This window comes from Eucalyptus grandis, chromosome 8, assembly GCF_016545825.1.
Source record: "Eucalyptus grandis isolate ANBG69807.140 chromosome 8, ASM1654582v1, whole genome shotgun sequence".
Classification (NCBI taxonomy): domain Eukaryota; kingdom Viridiplantae; phylum Streptophyta; class Magnoliopsida; order Myrtales; family Myrtaceae; genus Eucalyptus; species Eucalyptus grandis.
In genome coordinates this window covers 12,069,558-12,080,045 of record NC_052619.1, presented here as the reverse complement: position 1 = coordinate 12,080,045, position 10,488 = coordinate 12,069,558, and the positions used below count along the sequence as shown (strand labels likewise).

The 10,488-nt window shown below is 39.9% G+C and overlaps 1 protein-coding gene across 1 annotated transcript; it reads right to left on the bottom strand.

The window, feature by feature from the left end:
- LOC104456504 (transcription factor bHLH62) lies at positions 1 to 3,151 on the bottom strand. The gene is made up of 9 exons (XM_010071310.3): positions 2,747 to 3,151; positions 1,853 to 2,653; positions 1,547 to 1,759; positions 1,383 to 1,448; positions 1,220 to 1,288; positions 1,063 to 1,134; positions 769 to 975; positions 579 to 672; positions 1 to 487 (listed from the first exon to the last, which is right to left on the bottom strand). The coding sequence occupies exons 1-9, from the start codon at positions 2,807 to 2,809 to the stop codon at positions 450 to 452; spliced, it is 1,623 nt and encodes a 540-aa protein (XP_010069612.2). The 5' UTR covers positions 2,810 to 3,151; the 3' UTR covers positions 1 to 449.
- Between the last annotated feature and the right edge of the window lie 7,337 nt (positions 3,152 to 10,488).

Sequence of the window (10,488 nt, the reverse complement as noted above, 5' to 3'; positions counted from 1 at the left end):
CGCGGTTTAATCAGTTGTTATCGATTGACATGACCATTGAAAGACCGATTGAGAGGGAGGAGATTACAAAACCAAAACAATTTACGTCAAGTCCAATTTAAATAATCCCTCCTGGAATCCTGAGGTGACAATGTCCAATAGGTAGGAAAACGAAAGCTACTCGTGGATATTATTTTACATTCGGTGCTCTAAGCTGTACAGCATTGTAAGACCAAGACCAAATTGTGCCAACACTATACGGCAAGAAGACTACCTCTGAAGAACTAATGGGCAAGATCAGGGACGACTATACTAGCAGGGAAAGAATAATAATAGGGCGAAAAAATTTCTCTTCATCGGACCTAGGATCAAATTTGCTCGGCAATCTTGCAAACTTTCCGAACAACACTGCTTGTATCTACAGGGCCTCCGTCACCAGGCAGTCAGTGAGGAAAACTTTAGTAGCTTTGCTAGAGCTCGATTTTCATGTGGGAGACCGGGTTTTGACCTGAAACAAGCCAGAGTTTCCACTGCATTACTAAGAATGTAACGCCTCTCATGACCATAAACTGGTTAAATTTCGCGTTTTTTCTGCATACCGTGATAATCTTGATGATCCAATGGCGCGTCTGTCAGCTTGTCTTGGCCAAAACCCATTTGAACCAGCATCTGCAGGTCATCTCCGCAGAAGGACTGTGTCCAAAGATGATTAATCAGAAACAAATAAGATACTCTAGATTCTGAATGGAGTTAATTAACATATTACTGCCTCAGGGAAACACGAAGTACCGCGAGAACGTGATCATTTAATCCGTCCAGTGGAGGAAAATGCGGTTCATTTAGTGGGTCCATCGAAAATTGGGCGGTTGTCCCCTCCGTGATGTGGTTATGTACTGCTGAGTTTTTCTGGTGCCTGTGGTGACCATATAAGACGGATGCCGCCGAGGAATCTGGCGGAAGGATAGGATATTGAATTGGGTCGTTTGATCGAAACATCTGAAACGACAACATCATGTGCATATATCAGTGTCCCCTTCTCAGAATATAGGGAAATTGGTCTGTGTTAGAAGTTACTATACTCACTTCCTTTGACATAAGAGCATCCATTTTATAATCAGGACCAGAATTTACAGAAGCCAACTTCATAGAAAGGAACTGCACAATCAAAACCCGCAAAACTATTAGGTCAAACATTTCAATCAAAATGAGCACGGGAGCTTTTTATGGATAAATTTATCACCTCGACTTGATGTTGCAACGACTGAACATAGTTGATGATTTCATCAAGCATGACGGCCTTTCCAATTGCCTGAGATTGCAAACCCAAAACTAAATTAGTGAAACTCGCATTATTGCGCAACTAGAACATTTCTCCTTTTCAGGATCATCATCCATGAACACACCTTGTTGCAGCCCGGCACGAGGTCTTGGAGAATCTTCATGCGCTCGCTGATCTTCTCTCTACGCACCTAAAACAAATTGCCCACGAAGCCATTATCAGCTCTGGCATAGCATGATATTGTCTAATCTGTGGCCGAAAATTAGTAAAGTCGATTGCAATTCTTACTCTCTCAGCAAGGCTATGGCTATCAGTTGCCTGACCCCTCCTTGCTCTGACATGAATGTAGTCTTTCTCCTCGGTCTTGGTTTGTTTGTCTTCTGATGCAGTTCCAGTACTCTCTTTCGGATCGTGCTCGGCCTTACCAGAGCAGTTCTCATTTCCTGCACTTTCATCCGGCTTGCATCTCTTGGCATCGGAATTTTCATTAGCCTCATCAACCTGGAATGGCAGTTTCCCAACTTCAACGAACAATTCATGAATATAAACAATTGAAACATTGCCGTGTGCGTCTGAGTTTTTTAATTTCATTACCTTCGCATCATTTGAAGATGGCAAGGTTCCTGCAGATCCCTTTGCCTTCCCTTTAGGGACTGCCTTTCTTTTCCTCAAGCCCGCATCGTTGGAAGCTCTCAGACCTATTTCCACGCTTGGGATTTGCTCTGACAATGAGGATCCCTCTTGGGAATTTGACAATTCGCCTCTGTCCTGCGGCGGCGAATTCTTGCTCTGCTCAGCAGCCATTTGAGACTCGAGTGCCTTGAGAGAAGGGCCACTGGAAACCCGAGTCAATTTCTCGTCCGCCATCGGCGGCATCGATCTATTCACGATTTCGCCATATTTCCTGCTGAATTGGCCTGACCGGCCATTAAAACTCCTGCTGCCAAAGCAAGAGTACCTCGCCGCTCGGTCCGCGAACCCAGGATCAGGCGAGAACTCTGCTAGGCCAGAGTTCATAGGCATCACGGCATGTCCCAATTTGGGCAAGTGATGATTGTCCTGAAACAAGCGATCCGTCATGGGCGGGGAGTTCACGGGAGTGCTGTAACATGAATTCCCGGTACTGTTATCTCCGCCAACGTGAGAATCCGTCTTCGCCGGCATTGCAGAGAACAGGTGATGAGAATGCGGCGGAAGCTCGCTGGAATTGCCAACGCCAACGAGCTTTCCAACCAGGTCCCTCATCACGAAACTGCCATTGGATAAGTTGGAGTTAGAGGTGGACCCTGCAGGCGAGGACCCAATGGCGCTCAGGGCAGAGTCAAACTTGGCCACCCCGTGATCTACTGTTGACTTTTCCCAGCTGGGGTTGTAGAAGCAATTCATCTCCGCGCACTGTGCATCCATGGCAGAAGAGTGTGATTAACAAGTGGCTAACAACAACATTGAAAATGACGATGAAAATGATAATGAGGATGGTAATTCAACCTGCAACGGTGGCGGTGGTGGTGGGACGAGCGCTCCTCCACACATGAAGAAGTCATTTTCCATGTTTCCAAGAAACCCAGAAAGAAAAATGAAAACTTTCTCAGCTTACGTCGTTGTTTGTACTGTTTAAAGATTACCCAGTTCAGGGTCAAGAATCTAAATGCAGAAAATTCAAGATCGAGCAGGGTTTGAGCTGGGGGGGAAAAGCAGAAGCGAGATGGTGGGTTCGGTCCAGCGATGGCTGGTCGAAGCTGCAGTGAACTGACGACCGAAAGTGGTGGGCGACCAACTCAGGGAAAATGGGTTTGGTGTCGAGAAAGGGCTTAGCGAAAGAACAGAGAAAGGACTAATCAAAAGGAGGAAGAAGAGAAAAGAGGGGGAGGGGGAGGGAAATAAAGCGGGCGTGCTTGGAGTTATATAGCGGAGTGGAGAGGCAAGTTCCTGTTTGACATTTTCTTAAATATAAAATGACGAAAAAGACACAAAAAGATAAAGTATGCAAAGTAAAATTTTCTTTTCTTTTTAAAAAGTGGAAATACCGAAACGCACGCCAATCCCCCCCTCCACGTGTATCGCAAAGGACAAAAACTCTTTGCACAGGATGGACAGATATCTCTCTCGAAATTGCGAAGTACTCTAATCGAGTTCCCTCGAGTAGAACCCGAATGTGAAGATAGCAAGTTCTGCTATACGTCTCTCATCTTCCTTCTTGGTCCGGAAATGGCGGAGGCGGTCGCCGCCGGCCCCTGGACGACAAGGCAAACCGGAGAGGTCCACGTCATCCCCCTCGCAAAATTTCTAGCTCCTTTGCCCCCTTGGACACGCATGTACGGAAAATGAGAGGTCGTGTTTCACAGTTCACAGCAGATAGAGAGAGAGAGAGAGAGAGAGGGTTCGTGTTTCACAGCTTCTCCTGCTCTGCCAAGAAGGTTCGTGACGGAAGTCGTGGATCGCCCAAAATCGATCGACGGTGGGAGGAGGAACGGGATGTGCTCGATGGTGTTGAGTCTGTTGACTATTTGTTTCTCTGGCTAGAAGGTGTTGACTGTTTGTTACTGAAACTTCAATCCTATGGTTTTGACATTGCTTAACATGATTCAGCCACCGTGCACAATTACAAAAATGATGATGATGATAATGATGACGGTGATGAATGTCTTCTCTTTATCCATTTGAAATTGAAAAGAAAATAACTTTTTTTGGAAATATCCTCCCATTTTCATCGCTTTCTCTCTAATTCATTTTAAGAACGTTGGTGTTTTTCCTCCCTAGCCTTACATAAGCTGAGGCTACTACTTATCTTATATATACGCATTTATTTGAGAAAAAAAGATGCACAAACGAGCCTCGGCCAATTACTCACAATAGTGGGTTTGAATTGTCCATGCACAACCAAATAGATTGGACCAAGGCAGTAAATAAAGGAAATCAAATCTGCTGCAATAGTCAAAATGATGCTAAAATAGGGGTAGTCTTGGTCCTTGAGTAAGACCCCTTAGCAAGGATATCAACAATGAGATACACTAAAGTGGTTGAATGAGTATTACTCTCATACATTGATTGATATCGACATCATAAGAGATATGAGATTTCGAGTTCAATCATCCTTACGGCTGTCATCGATTATTTAAGCCTACAATAAAAGTCATAAAACTACGTGATCCACGGAATGTCCTCGTTTTGTTAAAAGGTTATTCGATTGAACACCTTCAATTGAAAATTTGCAAAAAAACAATCTATGCTTTTTAGAGATCGGTGCATGGCCGTGTTTCATGCGTCTGCTAATGATCCAAACGAGCTCGATTCCCTATGCAATTTCTTTCTATAGGCCAAGCTATGGAAAAGCTTTACTCCAAGACCTTATGATTCCACTCCCAACTTTTGCTCTGTTCCCCCCCGTGGCCTCTGTCTCTAGATCTTGTCCTCTTCGAAAAGACAAGGAATAGAAGCTTAGAAAGGTTCTTTTAATTCCATCAATTAACCAAATCATGAACCATAATGCCTTTAATTTGTTGATATTTCGCATCATGAGTCCTTAAATTGGGCGGGCTGGATTAGGGTTTGGATGATCCAATTTTCAATTTATTTTGAATTTTTTGTATCGATTAAAATAGAGATGATCGATTTCAGGGGATTGAGTCACGCCTTGAAACTAGATCGAGCGGAGCGATTCTTAATTTTTGAAATTGAGAATTGGACCAACTAATCTAGTTTTGTTCCAAGGTTGGTATGGAGACCAATGATTTCTTCTATTTTGGGGTTTTCTTCTATTCTTTGCAAGCAAGAGCTCTTTTCCTCCAAGACGATAAATTCATTTTACCTTCTAAAAACTCTTTTTTTGCTGGACTATCCACAACCTTAAATAAATTTACTAATTAGGATTTGCTTTAAAACAATAAAAACTTAAGAAATTTTGGATAATCCATCAGTTTGTCCAATTCCTTATATGGAATTGAGAAGAGGATTGGGCCCCCGGAAAGTACCCAAGACTTTTTAGTTTGGTCTGATTCGATTCCTGAATTGGAACAGAATTGATATGCATCCCTCAGTTGGAAGTTTAGGATTTGGGATACATATTTTTTGAAAATAAAATGATATTTTTGTACAAAGAAACACAAAGATAATTGACAGTAAATATACAAAGTGGTCTCTAAATGTAAAATTTAGCAATGTGTTTCGAATTTCAAAATTATAAGTACGTAAGCACGCTTGGTTGAAAAATGAGGTGCATCTTCTGTACTTCCTCGTTTTCTTTTATGACAGTTGTATGATGTCCGAACTAACTTTCACACGCCTTGACTCGTATATCTCTTCGAGCATTCTTAAGGTCACATTTCTACGTTAGCCTGGCGAAAAATGATGCACTAGAAAAATTTTCAAATGCATTATTAATGAAAATGATTTACGAACCAATCCCTTCTTCTTCTTCTTCTTCTTTTTTGTTTTTTTGGCAGTCACAATAAATCAAGAACTTCACATCTCAAAACATCATAAATGCAGTCGCAACAGATCGATGTGTGCTGCACAATTTTTTTGACTAGACCCTGAGGAGTGAGGAAAAATTTGACTAGTCTCCCTCTATCAATATCACGCTCAAGAGGGTTTTTATTTCCGCAGTCGGAAAAATTCTCATCATATTTTCTAGCATTAAATTTCAATCCCATGTAATAATATTTTCCTGAAAATAATTAAATTGGTTGCCCTAATTTAGGGCCTCATGATTGTGGTCAATATAGAACAATGGTATAAGTATAATGAAAGTCCTAAAACTTAACAGAAAAGTATCATTAAGTCCCAAAATTTTCAAAAAAGTACAATCAACTTATAAAACTTATTAAGAAAGTGTAATCGGGTCTTAAAACTTTCAGAAAATGTAATTAAGTCCTAAAACTTATTATGAAAGTGCAATCGAGTCTTAAAATATTTGAAAATCGCAATCAATTGAATGACTTAATTGAATCAATTTGATAACTTTTAGGACTTGATTGTATTTTTTGAAAATTTTAGGATTCAATTGCAATTTTGTGACAACGTTTAAGATTTAATTACACTTCTTGAAAATTTTATAACTTAATTGTAATTTCGAAACATATTTTTTGACTTTCAATATACGCATCCATAGAACAATTGATATTTTATTTTAGGTTTAATACATACCTTTAAGGCATATCCACTTACCAGATTGCAGCAGGAAGTAAGCACTACTATATTAAAAAAAAAATTGAATAAGAAAAAAAAAGGGGTCCATTTTGAAAAATAAAATTCATTAATCTTCCAAGGAGGTGGAAAGTGGAATTGGAAAAATAATCCCATTTCAGCATAATTCCTCAAACGTGGGCTTCGGGTTTGGTCAATGACCCATTTAAATTCTCGCCCGCTCCGGGCAGCCGGATCATTGTCGGGTTCACATGGAGCACCGACTCCTCCTTCAAGCAATTTCTTTTATTCACGTAATTACATTGTCATACGTAATTACATTGTCATACGCATCAATCAAGATGGTTTCGAAAACTTTGAACTTGATTAATTATTTTAGTCGATCATATTTAGAATAATATTTTTCAAATCATTGTTTTCCGCGAAATAAATGGAGTATAATATTTGAACCATATTGTATAACTCGTTTTTTTTTTTGGTAAAGCCCATATCGTACAACTCGTTCCCAAATTTTGAAGGAGAAAAAACTATATTTCCTATATTGACCATATCAATACATTTTTATTCTAATCGAGGAAAAAAATGATGATCTTTCCCGGGGGGCATCGTTCCAATGTCATGCCGACGTAAAAAAAATTGAGTATACTAAAATTTAATGAACCTTCAACACTATACATACTTACATATGTAATCTATGGGTGTATATAGATATATTTATTTGTGGGCCCCCACCGCAATATATTTTGTTTTTGGGCCGTCCAATGAATGCACATCACCGTTTCCTTCTTTCCCCATCTTTCGTCCCTTGGATTTTTCACCTTTTATTTGACTTATTTTTTGGTTAGAACCTCAGATTAGGGGCTTTCTTCTACTACTCTTGCGTCCACAAATCCACGTGGCGTTATTATTGTTATTTTATCTTTCTAAAAAAAAAGTGATATTTTTCACTATTGATTGGGTAATTTTATATTCAATTATGAGGGTTACATGTTCGTAAAATTCAAAATGCAAGCGAACAATCAAATAAGTAATATAATAATGAAAAAAGAATATTATCTCATAGAGATTGATGAATGACAAACCACCTAAATATTAAAAATAGATAAATTCATCATAGAAAAAGGAAGGAAATTATAAGTTAAACCAAATATCTTAAATCAAATAACAAGAATTCTATCACCAATTTGTCTTATCTTCAAAAAATACTTGAAAAACTCTTAGAACAGTGACAAACGATCCAAAAATAAAAACCTTGTTATCACCCAAGCTCTCAATGTTCTGTTATTTATAAAATACATCCAAGACTCTTTTCTCCAAGTAGTTGTCGATTTTTCGCATAAAATTAGTAAGTAAATTAAAGGATTTTTTATTTGATATCCATCTTTCAATGCTTTGAGATAAAATTAGGGAACAAAATTAATGAATTCCGATTTTCGCCATTATTTTCCTTATATTCTTCAGATCTCATTATACTACATAAATTCGAATGATCAGAAGGAAATCTAAACATTTTCTCATAGATATTATATACTCAATTTTTATAGAGTTATCAATACATATTATATTACATGTATCAATTTTACTTATCAATAAATTCACTATTTTCTATGAATGCAAAACGTTATCAGAGCCATTTGACCCAACAGAAAGAAAAAGCATTTGGCCGGTGTGTTAGATGATGTACATGTGTTAAATCAAATCTAGATCATTAAATTTGATTGAAATCAGGCGCTACTCCATTTAAGACCCACCGATTCCAACAATCCAGATTGAATCCATCATGCGGGCACGGGAAGAACATGTTCTTTCCGGGTTCACAAGTTCCACAAAAGAAAGTGCACGCGTGGTGCTTTGTCTATGGCGCTTCCCATATGCTTGACACGGCACACTTCCAATTTTCTTTTCAAATCCAACTCGAAACGATTCCTCCTCGCTCCTCAGCCATTTTTGCAAACGTATGCATTCCATAATTGCCTGCGACATCCTCGCAAGCTGAAATGATCTTCCAATGGGATCTCTGAAAGGGATATTCCGCGGCTATTCCCAGTCAATCAGGAAAATAAAAAGAAAATCAGAGAGAGAGAGAAGATCCTGAGGGATGTCACGGCAATCAATGTTGCAGATATCCGTGAACATCCCGAGGACGATTGCTACATGACAATCTTCCCCGCAGATCTTTCTAGCTCCCACCTGCAGTTTTCCTTCTTTTCCCGTCATTGGATTGGGTCTCCGACCCCTTAAATTCCACCAACTGTACCGGTCAAAGGAAGTTGTCCCGGCCATCAAAGGTATCTGGAGTGTAGACAAGAGAAAACAAGGTTTTGGCAGCATCGCCAGACCTTTCGATAGTTCAGTCGGTGAGCTAGTTCAGGGCCGTGCATGGGTCGGGATGGTGATGTTTCATCGGCGTCCTTTATTTAATTCACCGGTTTTGAATTCGGTTAAGCTCGTTTCTTGACATTGGCGATGCGCACGGGCGAGCGAGGCATTGAATCCACTCAGGATAAGAAGCTGGGCTGTGGAAATCAAAGAAAGCGGCTACAAGCTAGCTCAGAAAAATCACACCGCCAATTGTTATGTAAACGGAAGAAGAAGCAGAAGAAGAAAAAGGGTGTCTAATGATGGTTGATCTTGAAAAAAGAAAAATCACATGTTTAACCGAAATTTTCAGCAGCCCGCAGCTTGTCACCGACAAGAGACTCTTCCCTCCTGTAATTTGCTAAAAAGAGCAATCAGTCAAACATAACTAATGTCTGATCACATATTTGACATGTGGCTTTTAGCAGGCACATGTTTTAGCGTGATGGACTTTGAGGGAAAGGGTATTTTCAAGATACTCTCGAGACAACTCAACTTTCCATTTTGTAATATATATATTTTTTTTGATGATTCACGAAATTCGTAAGCCGACGGCCAGGGCAAATCTTGGGGCTCACAGAGGAACCCACCACCCCCGTGAAGCGGATAAGTTCACCTGCGATGTGTTGGGAATTTGAACTTCTCCATTCGTGAGGGAGAAAAAGTGTGAAACCAACAGTGCCACTCAGTGCGGTAGTTTTCATCCCGTAATGTTATATCTTTAAGTGCTTGGACTAATTGATGCCTATTGTGTAATCAGCACAGTGAATTTTTGTTTTGCATACTGGTACGTTGTCACCTCCACTGTTTTTAGCAACCGAGAAAAGACATGAGCATGCAATGATTCAATATTCACGGGGCTAATGATTCAATAATGACTTTTGTTTTCTGTGGGAATTGTTTTTTTATCAGTGAGTTGGTATTATGAGGTTCCTCTTCTTGTTGGTAAGTTGCCTTTTCTAGGAATTGGTCCTAGAAAGAGCTAGAGAGCTATCCTTTCCCATTCGTACATAAATCCACCAACAAATCACAGTTGAAAAGATTGGAGATGCCCTTTTATGGGGTCTGCAAGCAGTTGTTGCTAAGTAATGCAGCAAGAGACTATTCCCTCATATGCTCGATTTGCTTTCTTTCGCCATCCTCACCGGCAAAACCATAATTTCGTGTCGCTTCCCTAAGTTCAAAGATCGACTATGTCTAGTGAAGCAGCTGGTGGAGTTGCTGAGGACATTGTCTTTGCACGAGAGAAGCAGAAATGAAGAAAATAATCGCAGTCCACAATCAATCACTATCGGAGATCTGCTATTTTGTTATTTTCCTGGCATGGAAGAGTGCAGAGAGTGGGGTTGTCATTTAAGAAACCTAAGGCCCATTACCATTGCTAAATTCAGAAGCAAATTCTTCTTTTTCTTCATTACGTCTGGGTAGTTCAACTAGAAAAGACATATTCTAATGCCAATTGGTCCGCAGATACATCACCCTTAGCCATTTTATCACTCTTTCCCCACCAGTTTCCAGTGCACGAGGAGGGGAAATACTGTGGGCAAGATCAAACCAGTTGATGAATATTGCCAAAGTGTCTCTTCTTGGGTGTGACGGAAAGACTGTTGTTAATATGCTGTTTTGTCTTTTTTGATCTCTTCTGCGCCTTGAGTATAAGATAAAATCCCCAAGTCACGTAATGGCACAATCATTCATAGAAAGAAAGAGAACCCCCCTCTTGCACT

Coding starts and splice junctions, on each gene's coding strand:
- LOC104456504 (XM_010071310.3), bottom strand. CDS start 2,809: ATGGAAAATGACTTCTTCATGTGTGGAGGAGCGCTCGTCCCACCACCA. Junction 1,289..1,382: donor TCGTGCCGGGCTGCAACAAG/GTGTGTTCATGG, acceptor TTGCAATCTCAG/GCAATTGGAAAGGCCGTCAT. Junction 1,135..1,219: donor CGTTGCAACATCAAGTCGAG/GTGATAAATTTA, acceptor TTGATTGTGCAG/TTCCTTTCTATGAAGTTGGC.